General features: G+C 46.6%; 2 protein-coding genes across 4 annotated transcripts in view; one reads left to right on the top strand and one right to left on the bottom strand.

Moving 5' to 3' along the window:
* Positions 1-387, top strand: part of LOC126529665 (dermonecrotic toxin SPH-like) — a 94,306-nt gene extending 93,919 nt beyond the window's left edge. For all 3 annotated transcript variants that reach the window (XM_055069936.1, XM_055069935.1, XM_050177178.2), the window contains one exon: positions 171-387. In XM_055069936.1, coding sequence (XP_054925911.1) covers positions 171-297 — 127 coding nt within the window. In that variant the 3' untranslated portion in view covers positions 298-387. The remainder of the gene's footprint in view (positions 1-170) is intronic.
* A 10,662-nt stretch (positions 388-11,049) lies between these two features.
* The window catches only part of LOC126529664 (peroxidase-like), a 137,249-nt gene continuing 129,266 nt past the window's right edge, over positions 11,050-19,032 (bottom strand). Inside the window, exon 10 of the mRNA XM_050177177.3 lies at positions 11,050-11,273. Coding sequence (XP_050033134.2) covers positions 11,153-11,273 — 121 coding nt within the window. The 3' untranslated portion in view covers positions 11,050-11,152. The remainder of the gene's footprint in view (positions 11,274-19,032) is intronic.

Here is a 19,032-nt window from a genome sequence, read left to right as displayed (position 1 = left end):
GTACTACAACACAAAAACCGCAAGGTTGGAAAGGTTCTCAAGCATAAGGCGCACAAATTATACGTCATCGCAAATCTCCCAGAACGAACTAAGAACGCAACGTGCAAAGTATCCTTAAGTCAACTTCAGCAGAAATGGCTAATGTGAGGTTTCTGCGCTTCTTGTTTCAGGAAGAACATCGATGGCATTGTGACAAACTCTCCAGGAAACGCCTTGAAAGTTCTAGAGGAAGATGAGTTTTCCATGAAGTATAGGCTTGCCAATAGTCTCGACGATCCATGGAAGCGAATTGTCTAGTCAGCGTAGCAGCATTGGAAAAAAATTGCATTGTGATCGCATTACCAGAGACGGTATGGAGGAATAAACTGAACAAATTATTATTTTCAATCACCATCTTTAGCAAGCCACAAATGTCCTGCGGACACAAACAGATGCCGCTAAACCAAGCAATCGTTGCAAGGAGGAAAGAGGCCGTGAATACGCATGCCGGGGTTTACTCTACACTTCATTGTTATTCTTCCGCTGCTGTGTCTTTCTTGATAGCTATATACAAGCGGTCCCAGCTAACTTTAGCAAGAGTTTAAAAATATGAAAATGCCGCGTAGCTAGACAGAACCAAGCTGCTCTTGTTTACAGTCGCTTGAAGATACTCAAATTGTTTTTTATTCCGCCTAATCAGATAATTATTCTTAATGAATTCATCAACTTATAAGATATTACAATTAGATGAAAATTGTCAATGAGAAAAGTGTAGAGTGGCCTGAAAAACTCTGGATACAGCTTTCTGTTGCTCACTACGTGCTACATAGATAGAAGTGTTTTTCCGACAGTAAAAGAAACCTGCAAATGCAGGCGAAATTGCCGCGCGACTGGCTGCTCGAGGACCTTTGCGTGTATTCGCGAACTTCTTTAACGCTCGGAAAAACACTTTTATGTAGTACGTTTTGAGCAACGGAAAGCTGTATCGGGAGTTTTTCATGTTGCTCTAGAATTTTCTCATTGGCACTTTTCACCTAAATATAATATTTCAGACGTTGATAAATAATTACGAATAATTGTGTAAAGTAGCATTAAAAATAATCTTAGCGTCTCCAAGCTTACGCCATACATTGTATTCAGATGAAGATTGGGCCCTAGCCGAAACCTCAATAAATCGCTTCATACGCGCGTCTACTTCACTATGGAGACTTACTGGAGACTTCACAATTTATCCTGCGTCGTATCTGTCTAGTACAACGTCTAGGCTTACTCGACACCATCATCCGAATTCACTAACACCTTATTTTGCACGGACGCATGTATTGAAGTATTCCTTTTTCCCCCGAACTATAACAGACTGGCATAACTCGTTGTTGCCTGTTTAGAATTGATTCATTCAATGTGCTACTGTTGTGTCTTACCACCCTACTTGATTGAATAATGCATTGTATTATTGTTGTGTTTAACCACCCTGCTTTGACTTGATCTAGGTCTGCAGTATGAAATATATATATATATATATATATATATATATATATATATATATATATATATATATATATATATATTGAAGTAGACGCGCGTATGCAGTGATTTATTGACGTTTCGGCTGGGGTCCGGCCGTTATCACAATACAATGTATGCGTAAGTAGAGTTTATATACAAGTTCGTATCAACCAGATAAAGATATGTTTACATAAAAAACGATGAAACTGCACGAACAGAATGCGGGTCAATCATTCGGAAGAACAGGTGATACATGTCTAAACAGATGGCGTTTGAAAACACATCATTTGAAGATAGGCACAAATATTGAATTTCGACAAATTTGTCAGGTCACAGCAAAACCGCCACCGAATAGGTGACATGTCGCCAATCAAAATTAACAAATGAAGAAACAAAAGAAAAAAAGGAAAAATAGCGTCGTAGTGGTAGCACTTAGCTATGCTTGGGTTGATGCCTCATTTTTCTTTTATTAATTACTGCTCTCCACCTTGCGAGTTTCCGGAGAACTACTTCGTCAAACTCTTGCCTTTGCTGCTGAGTTATTGATAAATTAGACTTCGCCTGCGATATCCTAGCCGCCTGGTTAGCACAGATGGCAGAGCGGCAACCCCGGGAAGGCGGTGGTCCCGGATTCGAGTCCCGGACCAGGACGAATTTTTCTTCAACTGCGAAGCTTTTCTTTCGAGGAACTCGTATGGATTTCCTTTGTACCACTTAACTACATTTGGGTGAATGTCTTATGTTCCCTCCATAATTACACTATCATCATCATCTCAGAATGATTGCCCTGATGCCATCGGAAGCCGTCCTTGCCGAAAACCACGATGTAATAGTATGCCCCTACATGTGTACATCGCAGCAGGTAACTAGTACGGCTTAAAACTTTCATTTAAGAATCAAAGGCGATTTCAACTGCGGTACTAAAAACGTCATATATGCGCTTGAATGGACACTGTGCAAAAAACAGTACATTAGACCAACAGAAGGACCTTTTCAATTGCGCTTTAACAATCACAAATCCCACGCTAATACGTTGCTCAACCTGCCCATCTCAAAACACGTACACTTGACGGCTCATTTGGCAAGATTAAAGTCACATTGCTTGAGTCGGGATTTCGTTCAAATTATGGTAAAGAAGCCCATGAATCTTTTCTTGTCTATAAGTTTGATACCGTCACGTCTGGCTTGAACGCAAGTGTAGGAAAATTGAATTGCCTGTCCACATAGCCGGTCACACCTGTACTCGTTTCACTTTCTTTTTGCAAGTACGGCACTATTTTTACTTTTCGTTTCACTATTTTTCGTTTTTGCTTTTACTTTATTTCATTTGTTGTTTTTGATTGGTGACATAGCACCTATACCGTGGCGGTATTGCTGTCACTTGACAATTCTTTCGGTTTTCATTTGTTGCACGTATATCCAACTGATGTGTTTGAAACGTCATCTGTTTAGACAGGTAGGTACCAGCTGTTTTTCAGAATGATTGACAGGCATTATTTTCGCGCATTTACTTCGCTTTTTATGCAAACATATCTTGATCTCTTTGATATGCGCATGTATATAAACTGTAGTTAGGCCATACATTGTATTTTGATGAAGGCCGGACCCCGGCCAAAGCGTCAATAAATAGCTTCAAAGGCACGTCTACTTCACTGTATATATTTGCCGGGATCGAGAAACGCTCTCTTCTGGTATATTGCAACCATGGTTGCGGAGAAGACCGCGTTGGAGCATGTCTGCTGGAAGCACCCGAAGAGTGCTCCGTCTTTAACCGTTGTAGGTGACAGCCAGGCAAAACATATTTACCACTATTTTGATCGTACGTTGAGCGAAACGCCAGCGATTGGGTCTCAGTGTGGCGCATCCACCAGTGACGAGCCAGGACTATTGGATTTCCTCCCCCAGAACAACACGGCAAATGTTTTTCATGTAGGCACCAAAAAACCATGCTCGAGTATCCGCACGAAGAGCTTTGGACAGCTAATAAGAAGTGAGTAGCCACATCGCCGAGCAACGCCCTGAAGTCACCAGAATCTGTGCCACTCTCATTCTACCAAGAACCATGAACCGCTGATGAGGGCACCCCAGGGCCACATTCGTTGGTTTCTTCAACCAAGAAGCGTCCTATTTCAACGCCCTGCTGTAAAAATCCTGTAGCCGCTCTCGACTGGTACCTTTTCCGAAGGATGGATTGGAATGCCTGCCACTGCACCGCCTGCTGGCCGCTGATGGCTTACGCCCAAACTTCGAATGCGTCTCACTCATGAACTGCCACATTCAGCACGTCTGTTACAAGCCGTTCAGGGCAACGTCCCACTCTTGGTTACACAGTGCATCTGCGATCTGCCTCAGCAAGACACAGAGGAACAGTCCATTGCGGGCCGATCATCGGACCCGGGGGCGTTTTTACAATTGCTAGTACGTACAGCGAACGTGGCGTTTTTCACGGCGCTCGACGTATTTGCGCAGGCGCGAGTAAGAGCGGGTTAGAGAGAAAAATTCTGGAGGCCTTTGCTCCTTGAATATGTGAGTCTGCCTCGGCACAACGGAGGAGGTTTCGTAACGCGTGTTGTATGCGTTTGTCCCCTAGGCATGCCGGCATTGCGGAGTGCGCTCCAGTTTACGCTCCGCCGCTGGCTGCCCGCGCGGTGAGGGAGCGGGCACGGACGCCCAATTTGGTGATCGTGGTGTCTGAAGGGGCAAGGTTCTGACTGGTATTTATATAAGTCGCGGGTCGCTCTTTAAGTCGCGACAATAGATTACATTTTTATAAGCACTGCTCCAGGAGGCACATGCAACCGGCAAACGGAGGCCTCAGGAGAGCACCTGAGGTTATATTAAAGCAGGTGGCGCAGGATTTCCGGGGCACCCATGTGGTATCGGGGGGATCAAAGCCGGAAGTAGGGCGGACCGAGGGTGGGGCCGCGGAGGCCGAAACGTGGTAGGGAGTGGTCGCATAAAAAATTGGCTGTCCGCGACAGCGGACAGCCGATCTTATACTTTCCTGGCACGTGCAGGCCTCTGCGAACCGCAACCCACGGACCAGTCCTACTTCTAGCTTTGATGTCGCCGTTGCTGCTTTGATGTTCTGCAGGCGCCGCCAATAATGTGAAATAATGACACGTTCTTTTAATTAGTAAGAAACACGATGGAATAAACATAAATGCGTCGAGCCGCCAACTTGCGATGCTAAGTTAAGCCCTGCCACGCCCCCCCGCGACCTCTGCCGGCACGCCTATAGGGAAAAGCAGATACAACACGCGCTAAGAAACTCCTCCGTAGTGCCTAGGCAGAGTCGTATATTCAAGGAGCAAAATTCCCCACATTTCCTCTCTCGCACCCGGTCTTATTCGCGCATGCGCGCAAACCAACTTCCGCAAGTTCCACGCCCTGCTGTGCCTACTAGCAATTCGAAATACGCGACCCGGCGCTCATGATGAGCCAAACAACGAATGGTAGTCCCTCTCAAAAGGAATCATCACGCCACAAAGGAAAAATGCAGCGCTGTGGAAAGAAGGCTTCTTCAAAGAATCCACCAAGAAGCGCGGCAGCGAGAGCTTCATCAGCTGAACAGTTCCTTCAGCACAGGACACAACAGGTTCCTCCCTTCGAGGTCCTTGCTGCGAGCTTCGCAGTGCCCACACCCAAGCCGTGAATGACGCACCTGCGAATTAACAAAAAGCTGTGTCTCCTGGTAATAATATCACTTATCTCTATTCAAACGAATTCTTTAGGCTATGGAAGGTTTTAGAAAAAAAAATCCGCAATGATCGAAATGTAGATACGGTAAATACCTACCTAGCTACGTCTGTTGCACCGAAGGCTCTCCGTATCTTTTTAGACCAGCTCTGTCTTACATATCCAAACGCAATAAGACTACATGGGATAACATACTAACAAGCGCTTCACTAGAACTCACGCGAGTTGTGTTGGATCTTTGTCGTTCTTCCAGTAAGAAATTGAAGATCCAAGAAAGTCAAATTGTAGCGAGATTAAACATGTCATCGACCAAATCCGCCGCCATAGAGGCATTTGAGTAAAAAGAAGCATAAGGAAATGCACGCATTGAAAGCCAAGCTCCTGCTCCGTGTTGGTGTTGGGTGCCGTTCTGCATGCCAGGACAGGGTATGTAATTCTGCCCCTTTTAAAACCAAGCCTTTTGAAATGCACTCCATTACTTCTTCGTCAACCTCTTTTAGGAATTGTTTCGATCAAGGCCGGAACAATATTGGCAATATTTCTGACATTTTACTAGCAGCTGATGAGTGCGGAGTGCAGCGTCGTGGTCTGCATTTTTGTCCAGGTACAGGCGGACAGGGTGAATTTGAACTGCTGAAAAATTTGGATAATTTCGCCTGTAACCTACGCCTACGCGAATACTTCCATGACCGGCCCTATTCGAGCTATTCGAAAAACGCGTTACCTTCTGGCAAGCACTGGGTCACTCCTCAACAACGCGATAGCTTCAAACTAATTCATTTCCCTGTCTTTTTTATGTTCACCTCTTCCACCCCAAACAGTCATACCTCAGGATTTCTTTTTATCCTCTAGCTTTGTAGCACCAGCAGATGTGGGAGCCTCTGAGCCTAATATTTATGTCAAGGTACTGCAAACGACCTTCGGTAGGGGTCTCGTACGTGAACTCTAAACCTTCATGCGCTTTCTTGAACCTGCTGATGACAGTTTCTACACTGAATGGATCGGTTTCGTCTTCTTTCATGCACATCAAATAATCGTCAACATATCTGAAACAGGTAGTTATTGTGGTATCTTCAAACAAGGTGGCAAATTTCCTGTCTCCCACACTCAAAACTAGGTCGGAAAGCACGGGAGCTATGCAAGAGCCAATAGCGATGCCATCCTTCTGCTCATACACACTGTCACCATATTCGATAAACGCACCATGTAGATACAGTTTTAACAAGTTCAAAAAACTAGAAATACTGCACTTGCACACCTCCTGAAATTTGGTGTAGCCCAACGTGTCGATGGCTTCTACTGCTTGTGTTAAACAGTTGGTAGTTTGCGCTACGTCCGTCCACGTCCTGTCTATCCTTAATATCGTCTGTGTAAAACTGAGCGCAATATAACCATGAACGTTCACCAACTAGCCCCCTTCATTGCTTTACTAGATGTTATTTCGAGTACATCGGGCTTCTACATCCCTAACCTTCCTCCGCTTCCTCGTACGTTATATTTCGTCGACAACATTGCGAAGGCCAGGCACAGAACTCGCACCCTCACATAGGCCCTGAACAACGGTCTGTCTTCTCCTGTGTTGGCTGGTCTACTCGGAAACGTCGCCCCTGCTGAAAGAACGGCAAGACGCCTCTGCAAGATACTTCGAGCTGAAACGTGGCGACAGATTCGTCTCCTCCGAGACCACATTGCGGCCATATGAGAGGAAACAATGGACTCAGCGGCTTCAACAGCAATGATCAGGTATTTCTACAACTTCGCGGAGTTGTATGCCGAAAGCTTGTGGAAAGGCTCATTCAAGAGCCTCCCTAGAAGAGAGAAGCGTAAGCCTGAAGGAAGCGTTGCTGTCAACCTTTCCGGTAGAAAGATCCCCGATTATGTGCAACAGACCCTAAATAAGGCACCAAGATACGCAATTGAACCTCCAGTAACGGCAGTACAGTTCCTGGCCATGGTACGCTCAGTCGCGGAAAGAACCCCTGAGCCAGAAAAAGTGACTTGCATCCAAGAAGTTTTGACGGGAGTGTCGAAAAAGAGCCTAGTAAAAAAACCCAAGCCTGCAGGAACAAGCAGAGTGACTAGGTACCTCAAAAAAGAAAATCTAAAACTGCTCCTCTCGGACAAAACAGGCGTGTTTGTCGTGATGAACGCTCCTGAATACGAAAAATCTGCCCAAGAAGTGATCCGTAAGAATTTCGCAAAAAGCGACATCACGTACAAAGAAATTGCAAAACTGAAAAATGAAGCAGGCAAAACATGTGAAAGCATGGGCTTGACAAGTTGGCAAAGCACGTGAAAGAAAGCAAAGAACTCATTCTGAAGCCATTTTTCTCGGTAAAAACCCACAAAGAGGGAATCCCTTTTAGGACGATTGTTGAAGACCGCGGAACCTGGCAAAGATGCATCGCGGACCACCTTCAGGCCTCCTTGAACTCCTTACCTTTCGACGACCCGTTCTTGATCCGCAACTCGGACGAACTTATTGCAACACTAAAGAGTAGCCCGCCGACGTCTTGTTTTTCAATAGACGTGAAGGACTTGTTCTACAGTGTCCCGAGGCCAGCGGTGGTACAAGCAGTACAAGAAGCCATCGACACGTTGGGCTACACCAAATTTCAGGACGTGTGCAAGAGCAGTATTTCTAGTTTTGTGAACTTGTTAAAACTGTATCTACATGGTGCGTTTATCGAATATGGTGACAGTGTGTATGAGCAGAAGGATGGCATCGCTATTGGTTCTTGTACAGCTCCCGTGCTTTCCGACCTATTTTTGAGTGTGGGAGACAGGAAACTTGCCACCTTGTTTGAAGAAACTAACATAAATACTTGTTTCAGATATGTTGACGATTATTTGGTGTGCATGAAAGAAGACCAAACCGACCCATTCAGTGTAGAAACTGTCATCAGCATGTTCAAGAAAGCGCATGAAGGTTTAGAGTTCACGTACGAGACCCCTACCGTAGGTCGTTTGCAGTACCTTGACATAAATATTAGGCTCAGAGGCTCCCACATCTGCTGGTGCTACACAACTAGAGGAGAGAAAGAAATTCTGAGGTATGACTCATGCCATTCTAAAATCATAAAAAGAGGCATCGCCAAGGCTTGCATAAGTCAAGCAATTGAAAAGTCATGCCGCCATGCTGTGAGGGAGAGCATCGATTTGCAAGTAAGCCGCTTAAGAAACAGTGGGTACCCGAATAGCATGGTGGTGCAAATCTGTGAAAACTTGTTGCCCGAAATCAGAACCAACAGGAAAAGGCAGAAAACACAGGAAAAAGAAAAATTGAAAAAACACGTGGTGTTGCCTTACATTCATGGCTTGCCACATAGGATAAAAAAGACAGCCCAACGCCATGGTGTTCAAGTTCTGTTCTCCGCCCCACAAAAACTGAAAGGCATGTGCAAGAGGGTGAACGCAGGATCCAAAGAGGGAAACCCTAGTGCTACGGTCTGTCAGACTAAGCACGTGAAAAAGTACGTGGAGTGTGCCACTTCAGTTGTTTATCAAATCCCACTAGATTGCGGGAAAGTATACATCGGGCAAACTGGACGTTGTCTAAACGATAGGTTACGGCAGCACAAATACACGTGCCAGCTTCTGACAGCACCTAGCAACTTGGCTGCACATTGCAAACAATGCAAATGCTCTCCGCTACTAGAAAGCACAACAGTGATTGGCATATCAAAAACAAAAACGGAGCGAGAAATATGGAAAGCGCTTTCGATAGCTAAAGAAAAAGAAATGTGTGTATGCACTCCGTCCATCGCGCTTATCAAAGGTGAGGTCGAGTTTGCCAGGGCGAACGGGTGCAAGTGAACGTTGTATGCCTGACCCGAACTATGATCACATTTCGTCAACTTGTCATATCTTTTATACCCTCCCCCCCGCGCCATATCTCCTTGTATATAAGCGCGTTATTTAACAGTATTAAACAGTTGGTAGTTTGCGCTACGTCCGTCCACGTCCTGTCCTTCCCTAATATCGTCTGTGTAAAACTGAGTGCAATATAACCATGAACCTGCCTACTTCATTGTGGAGAGAGAACAAACAGCGGCTCAAGGTTAGTCTTTCGTGCCGCCTCCACCAGAGGTGCTGGCTGCATTCAGTTTCATTCGGTGTTGGCGCCGAGCAGCGTCTGTGCACATGTGTTGTCTTCTGGTGTCATTGTACATGCGGTAGTTTCTGCTACAAAAGAAGACATGCAACATGATCAAACCTTCTTAAAACAAGTGTCGTCCTTATCTATACCAAGAGATGCAGTAAAATTAAATATATGCAAACCAATGGTGTCGTCCTTTCCCAAATCATGCAAAACTGAGCTATAGCTAGACATACTTGGTTTATCCGCATTCAACTACGGCAATTTTATTGGCTGGCGCAAACAACCTGTCACTTGCAAATGGAGCGAAGTGTGGCGCGACTGCCTCCCTAATCGGGAGATTGCGAAGCACTACGCGGTTGACTTATGGGTGCGATTCACAGGAGCCACCGCAAATAGGCCTGCGCTAATGCAGCGCTCAGTTTTCATGTACATGTATAGTATCGTTGGACGCGCTCGCCGCATGCCATAGGTGAAGAGACGACACGGTGCTCTTGCTCCATCGTCGCCGCAGAGCGGCACTACGCTTTTGTTCCCAATCTTTCGCCATACCCTCCTCTTGCACTTTACGCTTCGTTCTTTCCCTGTAGCCTCTTCCTCCGCTTTCCTCCTCGTGCTCCCTTCACTTTTTATCCACCGCTACACTCCACGTTCGCTCGGTTACGTCTACGAAGACAACCCCGAGACACACCGACCTTCAACGCAGCAACGGGCACTTAAGAGCTGTGCTCTAAAATCCTTAACTGTTCTCCACAGAGCAGCTGATACGATGCACAAGAACCATTCTGTACGAAAACGACCATGCTTCGCAATACGTAATTGTCAAGTGGAGTTGAGGCTGCTTTAGTTTTCGATACGCAATAGTTAAACGAACCCGCACATACTTGGCTATGTGCATTTGAGAACAGGGTGCGCTAGCCTCGGTCCTATCTCTCTGCTTTCAATTGCGGATTTATTTCCAAACTAGGATGTAGTGGCTTCTCGGCCATTGCAGTGTACCAGGTAATGAAGCACCGCACGCTGCTGTGGGCGTCATACCAACCTAGAACCGCCACAGCGATGTGCCTTCACGAAGTTGCAGCCAACCGGTACATCCTTCTGATTGTAGCCACACAGACAGAGCGTAGAGAACACCAACACATGATAGAAGCTCTGGGCGCTGGTTTTGCTGCCACGCAGACCACTTGCACGTAAGGCCCACACCGGTGTTGCATGCATGATAGGAGTGGCAGTCCTCGTTCAACAACTGCGTCCGTTCCTCAGTGGAGGCCGACAGACTCCTGCTAACGCTGTACCCTTTGGTTACCGAATCTGGTGTCTTTCGCATGGTGCAACTGGGCGAGGAAGCATTAGTACAAAACGGAATTTGCTGCCTTTTTTTTTCGTTTCCCCAAGTTAGTTACCACTAGTAGGCCGAGGAACCATTCACACTAAAAAGCTTTATTACTCTTATCGAAAACCACGGCGTGCGAAGGCCGTGGCTTTCTACATGTACTTCGGAAGTCAAATCAGGCAACAGTGAGGTGTAAGAAAAGAAAACGTTTTGCGGATCATGAGTGAAAATTGCTGTTAAGATAGAGGTGTGAGCTGCGGGAAACTCCTGTCAAAGCAAACACGTTAAGAGCCAAAGGAATCAATAAAGCAAGATTTTTTTTCTCTTCAGCAGCTTTACGCAGGCACGAAGAGCAGCAATGGGCAAATGAGGTTAATTCGTTGTAGAACGACGGGAACAGTGATGAAGTCGTAAATAAGAGGCACATGAGGAGTAAGAGGAAAATGCGCGTTTTATTGGCAGGCGCTCAGCTTGTAGCATGTTGCATGCGTAACATTCCCGGTGTCAAGAAGCATGTCCTCTTTAAGATACACATCTTACATTTTCGTCGGCATGCTTGAGCAGTTAGCTTCGCTACTGTGTTCTCCGCTCTCATGTTCTTCCTTCCATCTGGTGAGATCGATATCTGGTAGGTCACTGCACATTACTGTATCATTTCTGCAAAAAGAAAGAGACAGAGAAACCAGATAATGTCATTAGGGCAGGTACACACTTGCTGTGGTTGCTCAGTCGCTATGGTGTTGGGCTGCTGAACACGAGGTCGTGGGATCGACTCCCGGACTCGGCGACCGCATTTCGATGGGGGCGATATGCAAACACATCCGTGTATTTAGATTTAGGTTCACGTTAAAGAACCCCAGGTGGTCGAAATTTGCGGAGTCCTCCACTACGGCGTACCTCATAATGAGAAAGTGGTTTTGGTACGTAAAACCGCATAATTTAAGAAAAAAGGGGCAGGAACGCAGGAAATTCATTTGTGCATGCTGCTGCTTGGAAACTTGCTTGCGAGATGCAGTTTCTTGTGATGTGAGTTTAAAGGGTCTATGAAACTACTTTTCCCTTCTGTAAAAAGCTTTTAGACAGCCAATTTCACAGAACGCATTCGAATGAAATAACTGTGAAATATTACGAATTATTCTCCTATGAAGTCCCGTCATTTCCGATCAGCTCGCGTTCTAGAACATGAGTATGTCTCGTCGCCCATAACATAATGCGAATATTGTGAACTTCCAGTTTGCATAGACCGAATGTTTCACACCGTCTATCATTTGCGTTCTCATTATTGTGGTGATGATGACCTCCAATTCAAGTGTGCGTGTAGCTTTTGCGTTTTGTTTGGCGTGTGCAAGCTGAACTGCACATCATGTCCACATTTGGGAAAAAACAAAGAAACCTTAGTGCAGGAGCCTCCTGCAGGAAAACTTAAGATTTCAGCGCTTGCAAGGACCTCGTGATAGGAGCACGCAAACAACATACACCTTTGTGCAATAAAATGATTGAGAAAGTTAGTGCGACAACATAATTATAATGGCGCTTTATTTTAAAATAATCAATTGCTGGAAAGCACAGGCATTTCTATGATTGCGAATTGGTGGCACATGTACAATAAACAAACGTGTATAAGTAAAAAAAAAATATTTATTCAATGACCTCTTTCTCAGCATGAATCAAATTAGCTACCTTGCGGATCGAAATGTTTGCCTTAGATCACACACTTTGTCGGCGGAAGGCACCAGAAATTTACACCTTTCTTCGAAAATGAGCGGAGGAAAACAGCATCTGGTAGTGTTGCTGCGAAGAATGTTTTACGTCTCGTGACCGAAATTACCTCTCTATGGTTATTCCACGGAGCAACCAAAACTGCTGTGCCAAAATTGGCTTAGTGGAGTGGAAATAACGGCTGATGAATTTCTTGTTTCGTCCCAGCTTGTTTCAAGGCCTCTGTTTGCGCAAATATCGACGGATGTAATTGGCACCGCTATATCGCGTCGTGCGCGTTTGCTCGTGGTGCTTAGAGCGACAGCTCTGAGTATGACATCCTAAGTTCGAATAGTTTAGGGGTGAATCTGACCGTGACGTCGAAACCAGCGCTTTCGAGCAAGTCTTCGAAATTACAATAGAACTTCTTCTTGGGCAAGTTGGCGCTTCACTGTCTTCTTCTGTCTCTTTTCAAGAAATGTATTTTACGCCACAAAGTATACCTAGGAAACCTTCGATATTATTTTACCTTCCTGCCAAGAGACTAAAAGCGGTCGACTACGTCAAGGACGTCACGTCACTCGCGGCTACTTGCTGAGCAGTTGCGTGCAACTTGTAAATGTGTTGGGGGCGAGCTCCACCCCTGGAAAAGCTGGCTCCACCGTCAGCGTGACGTGACATGAGGAATCACGTGGACACAGCGGCCGCGTCGGCTGCTTCGTAAGCGCCTAAGCGAGCTGAAAACGAAAGTTTAAAGTCCCAGCTGCGCTGTGGTTCTGATTAAGCGGTGGGGCTTTACCCCCTTGGGTGTCTGTTTGACAACATTTGAAAGTACTATAATAGGTAGCGCCTGCCTTTGGAGGTGTGCAGCATGGTAAGCTACTGCTGGGTGCCGCAGTGCCAGACGTACGCAATTCGTTGCGTAGCTGTAGGACAAGGAGCTGCTTGAAGCTTGGCTCGCGCAACTTAGAACCGGCAGAGAGCCATCGGCTGCAACTCGGGCGTGCAGCATGCACAGCCGCGAGGAAGATTTCTGCTATGGCGCCGTGACTGCGATGTTCAGTGAGTAGCAGAAAACGCGTACTGAGACGCTCGCCCGCGCCCGCTTCCCGGATAATGTCATGATGGTTTGGTCTATGAACTTGTTGATGCTAGATACTGGCAAGTTCACTGGAACGGAAAGGGAGCGGTAAGACGCAGATAAAAAAAAATCATGGCATATTGTCATGTCTGTGTTTTGAATTAATGCACTGGATTACAAAAAAGAAGCAGCGAAAAATCGCACGCTGAGAAGACCTATAAACATACAGTGCGACGCAACTTGTGAAGTAATATTAAAACGTTCAAGAATTTAGAAGAAAAAGAAAGATGGAATCTTCGCGACGGCTCATCCCAGTCGCCGTAGACATCGAGGTGGCTGTAACGAAATTATTTGTTACCAGTTGCCATAGCGTCCACGCAACAATGGTTGCTTGCGTACTGTCAAATGCTCATGTTCTGCGGCCTAAAGCTCACAGCACGGTGCGAAAACGCGCACGCAGCGAAAGCGAAACAGTGTGCGCGGACAAGTACGCAGACGCGCAGTCGGTCGCTGCGAACGCGTGCGATCACTGCATTGAGGCCCCATTCTGATATACTCCATTTACTTATACAAACAGCCCACTATAAGAATATATTTCACATAGTTTGCTCACAATGTTTGCCTACCTTTCACGCAAAAATCCGGTTCGGGAGACTCCATCGCGGCGACCGCGCGCAGTGGCGTTCATGCACGTATTCGGTAAAGAGACAGCGTCTGTAAACGTTTCTGTGCTTTCAGTTTGCCCATGATAATAATCTTGACAGTCAAAAACTTCCCTCGTTTTGAGAATACTTACATAAATGTCCAGGAGGGCTGCCGCGTGGTGTTCTTATTGAGCACCGTAAGCGAAACCTATGAGGAGCGCGCCTCGGTGATCCCTCATATTACGCCAGCGAGGCGCTTCCGACAGATGGCGCCTCCGTAGGTCCTCGCCCCCAATAGCAGTTTGCGAAGACCGGAGTGTAAGTACTAGCATAGGATCCTGGGAGCCAGTGACAGAAGTCGCCCGCCCTGATGTCAGAAATCTACTGACTACGATTCCAAACACAACTCACCGCGATGGGTGCGTAAGACCCCACTTGCCTTTGACAATATCAGAATGCTAACTTCTAATGTCAGTTATTGTTGTGTACTAATATCGCGTTTCACACTGACCCTGTATTCTCATGAATATCGCTTATGAGCCATGCAAACAGCAGTCGGTGGAACACATGTTCATCGCCCTATAAAAGGGCGCTGCATCATTAAACCACGTTATCTGTTCCACCCTGGCGTCCCGCTGACACACAATAGCTTGGTGACGAGGAAGCGATGGTGATGGTTGTCGGCAGGATCGGCGAGTATCGTCTCGGCACAAACGCGTCAAGGGCATACGGGCTAATCGTAACTCTGGTGAAGCCAGCAAGTCAGAGAGCAGCAACCAAGGACGAAATTAAGACGGTGGTTCGCAAGCACCTGCATCCGAGGTCTTCAGGGCTATACGCAAGGTTTTTGTTCTACAAGAGAAACAAGGCTGCCGAGGAATCGGTTGCGGACTACGTCAGGGCGCTTCGTAAGCTAGCCGAAGACTCCGGTTTTGGCAACGAGCAACTCCCGTTGGACATCATGATGCGCGATCGTTTCGTATGCGGCCTCCAGAACGAAGCAGTTCAACAGCGACTTCTCGCAGAACACGACCTTACGCTCAACTTTGCGTACGACATGGCCGCGACCGCAGAAGCGGCAGCCAAGCAACAGCGAGACATACGCATGCAAGGCCGAGACGAGACAAAGGGCTGTCAAGGCATGATACAAGCAACCCGCACGAAGCAAGACGCCACGGCAGAGGACTCCTGTTGCTACCGTTGGAACGGCAAGCACGCTCCGCATTTATGCAGTTTTATAAAAGCGGCATGCTTCAAATGCAAAAGGGCTGGACATATAGCGAGGGCTAGTCGTTCAAAAGACGAAAGTGGAGCGGCCCGAAAGACGACGCCTGAGCAAAAGAGGAAAGTTGAAAAGAGCAAGGGCGTGTACGAAATGAGTGCATTGTTTTCACTCTGCGAAGTGAATGAGCAAGAATTCAAGTTTATGGTTTGAGTGCAGATACAAGTCCCGATGGCGGTTGATTCTGGAGCCTCTTTTTCAATTGTGAGTGAAGATACATTTCGAGTAAACGAGAGAAATCGTGGTGAAATACCACTCCAAGATTCTGGAACAGCTGACGTAACCTGGTCAAACGAGGTGTTACCGCTGCTGGGTCGAGCAGTCGTCTTGGTAGAATTCAAGGGCCGGGAGGTAAAGCAGTCTTTGCTGGTTGTAAATAATCAAGGCAATGGTCTCATTGGGCGAAACTGGTTTAGGTCATTCGGCGTTTGCTTACGGGGAATCCAGCAAATCAACGCGAAAGATAGGCCCTCACGATTTTCCGAGGTGTTTCGCAGGGACCTTTCTGGCTTCAGTGGACCACGAGTTCCCATCGAACTGAAAGGCGACGCCCAACCAGTGTTTCTCAAAAGCCGAGCAGTTCCACTGGCCGTCAAAGAAGACTTGGGCAAGGAAGTTGATGGCTTGGTGCAGCAAGGGGTATGGGAACCCCTCGCATACTTCAACTGGGCCACACCACTGGTAGTGGTAAGAAAATAAGACGCAACTTTACGCCTGTGCGGTGACTACCGTAGCACCGTAAACAAAGCTCTTAAACGCAGCGAGTACCCTTTGCCCACTACTTCCGAAATGCTCACAGCTCTGGGTTCAAGGCAATCTTTTACAAAGCTGAATCTAGCTCAAGCTTATCAACAGCTTACGCTAGACTTCGAGTCGGCTGAAGTTCTCACAGTTAACACAATAAAGGGACAGTAGAAAGTCCAACGTCAGCCATTTGGGATATCGGTGGCGTCGTGGGTGTTTCAACGAGACACGCTGTTAGCAGGCATTCCCGGTGCGAAAGCCTATCTTGATGATATTTTGATTTCTGGCCGTAACGCAGAAGAGCACACCGAGAAGGGTTGAAATCTGGGCCAGTTGGTACATACTTGAACGAGAAAACCAGTCAAAAACACAAAGGACAAGATGAGATGTTCACACCACAACGACTGGACTATCAACTGAGGTTTATTAGAACCGGTGTAGTCCCAGCAAGGCCAGCAGAGCATGCGCAACCACATCATCGCTAATCACATAGCATGAAAAGACAAGAAACGTTTCTATCGGGAACGACTAAGAAATTCAAATTCTTTTTCATGTAAGCGCACCGAGGTTGTACTAACGCAGTCATCACCTAATAAACTGATGTAGTACGCTTCCAAGATTTCTCGCTCTTCTTTGCCCTTGCCCCTACCAAGAATCGTCACATTGCTAAACAAAGGATAACAACCACACTCATTGCAATGGTGAGGCAAGTTTGCACCGTTATCTGACCCCAGGGAGGAGTGGTGCTCACGCAGGCGGTCATTAATACATCGACCGGTTTGGCCTATGTAAAATCTTTCGCACGTGAGAGGAAACTTATAAACAACCCCTGCAGCACATGCCGTGAAACGGTTTTCATGCTGCGTAGTGCAAACATGGTTCCTTGCCCTGCCTCCAGAAATGCGCGAACACAGACCCGAAAGCTTACAAGTGGCCGAAAACACAACACTTACTCCCTGCATGGCGGCAACGTTCTTGATACTGTGGCTCACTTTATGCACATACGGCATAACTTCAAGTTTCCTACGTTCAGTAGCCCCACCATCTACCAGCTTAGTACGTTCCTTCTTTAGCCTCTGAAGCAGCGAGTTAGCCACCGCTTTCAAAAGAGGCGGAGGGAACCCTGCGGCTTCTAAACGTTGGGATTGTGCGTCAAAGCTACTTTTAATGGCGTGGTGACAGCTTCTTTCAAGTGCATTACGGAAACAATTGATTGCAATCCCTCTTTTTACAATATTTGAATGTGCAGATCCAAATGATAAAAGTGCTTTCTTGCCCCTAGGGGAAAACATCCAGCACAAATGCCCGTCGTCAAAGAATGTTAGTTGCAGTTCTAGGAACCTGATGGAATGATTGCTAGGAAGTTCATGAGTGAAATTAAGAGTGCGTGAAGAAGCTTTAAAAGCAGTCAATACATCATCTACTGCTGCGGGCAGAGTGTCATTTGGTAAAAGCTCTAAAAGTACTAAAAAATCGTCCACATACCTAAAAACTTTGCATACACGCTTGTTTAGAAGGAAGCCTTGAAGTTTCCTGTCAAATTTTGCTAAAAATATCTCGGAAAGCACTGGGGCAACACTAGAGCCAATACATATTCCTTTTTTCTGAAGGAACAAGAAACCTTTGAATTCAACAACAGTGGATGACAGATAAAAGGATAGGAGCTCTAGAAAGGCATCCACCGACATACCACATGCATTCTGGAAGTTTACAGCACTGCATTGATCAATGAGTTCACGCACAGCTAAAAAGAGTTCATCATGGGGAATGCTGTAGAACAGGTCTTCAATGTCAACTGAAAAGGCCATGTTGGCACCAGGGATCCCACTATTAAGGACCTCTACCACCGCTGCCGAACTAGCCACACTGAATGGATCCTGCACTGGGAGGGCCGTCAACTGTCGCTGAAGAAACTGACTTACTAACTTCTGCCATGTACCTGTCTCCGTGATGATGGCTCTCTGAGGGCAACCCACCTTGTGTGTTTTTGCTGAAAAGAACACTTGCAGGCGGTTCCCCTTGCAATTCATGACCCTTCGCGAAACTTTTTCCAAGTTGTTTTCTTTCAGGAGCTTCACCGCTGCCGTCTTCAACCTTGAGGGCTTCCGATTTGTAGACTCGAAGTTCTTCGCTACAGCAGCCATTGCCTTCTCTCCAAAAGACCTTGTCGGAAGGACCACGAAGCCACCATCCTTGTCCGCTTGGAGGAGGATCAGATCATTTTCGATGAAGTGGTCGACAACCCGGTTGAGTACTCGGTTGCTGTTTCCTGACTGCTTGCCATCAACCCTCAGAAGAACGTCAACCCCTTCAGACAGACATCGCTGTTTTTAATCCTTGTGTACTTTATCAGCCAGCCAATGTACGGTGGCAAGCAGTTCATGGCTCCTTAAGCTTGGAGTGAGGCTGTACTTGGGGCCATTTTGAAGCAGATCATCAACAACCTTGGGCACTGTCGCACCTTCCAAGTAAGTAACAGAGCCTCGGTTGACTTTTAGCCTTTCCTTTTTTGGCAGATAAATCCTCAGCTGATTCCAGAACACTTCTGTTGCCTGGCCTGCCAAACGGCGATGATCCCGGAAACAGCGAACTCCTGACAGTTCATCACGTCCCGCGAGGCATAACACTCGCAACCAATCGTGCAGAAGCCTCACCTGCCTCCAGCACTCCGATTTCCAAATCTTGACCATGCGTTTCCAATGGCCTGTCGAAGGCTCCAGCAACCCGAAGAAGACGACAAGCTCCGGTGGAGCGATGTTTACCTTGAGGCAGTGGGAAAGGGCGCGTACTCGACAAGTGATGGAAGCAATTGCGCTAATACAAAGCGTAGCCTGACTGCCGGGAGAACGAACATTTAGAAAGACGCCCAGGGAAGAAGAAATGCTTTGCAGAAGGGTTGAAATCTGGGCCAGTTGGTACATACTTGAACGAGAAAACCAGTCAAAAACACAAAGGACAAGATGAGAT

Source organism: Dermacentor andersoni, chromosome 9 (assembly GCF_023375885.2).
Source record: "Dermacentor andersoni chromosome 9, qqDerAnde1_hic_scaffold, whole genome shotgun sequence".
In the NCBI taxonomy this organism is placed as follows: Eukaryota; Metazoa; Arthropoda; class Arachnida; order Ixodida; family Ixodidae; genus Dermacentor; species Dermacentor andersoni.
Note: the sequence above shows the minus strand (reverse complement) of the source record. Positions and strands in the feature narration are given on the sequence as shown.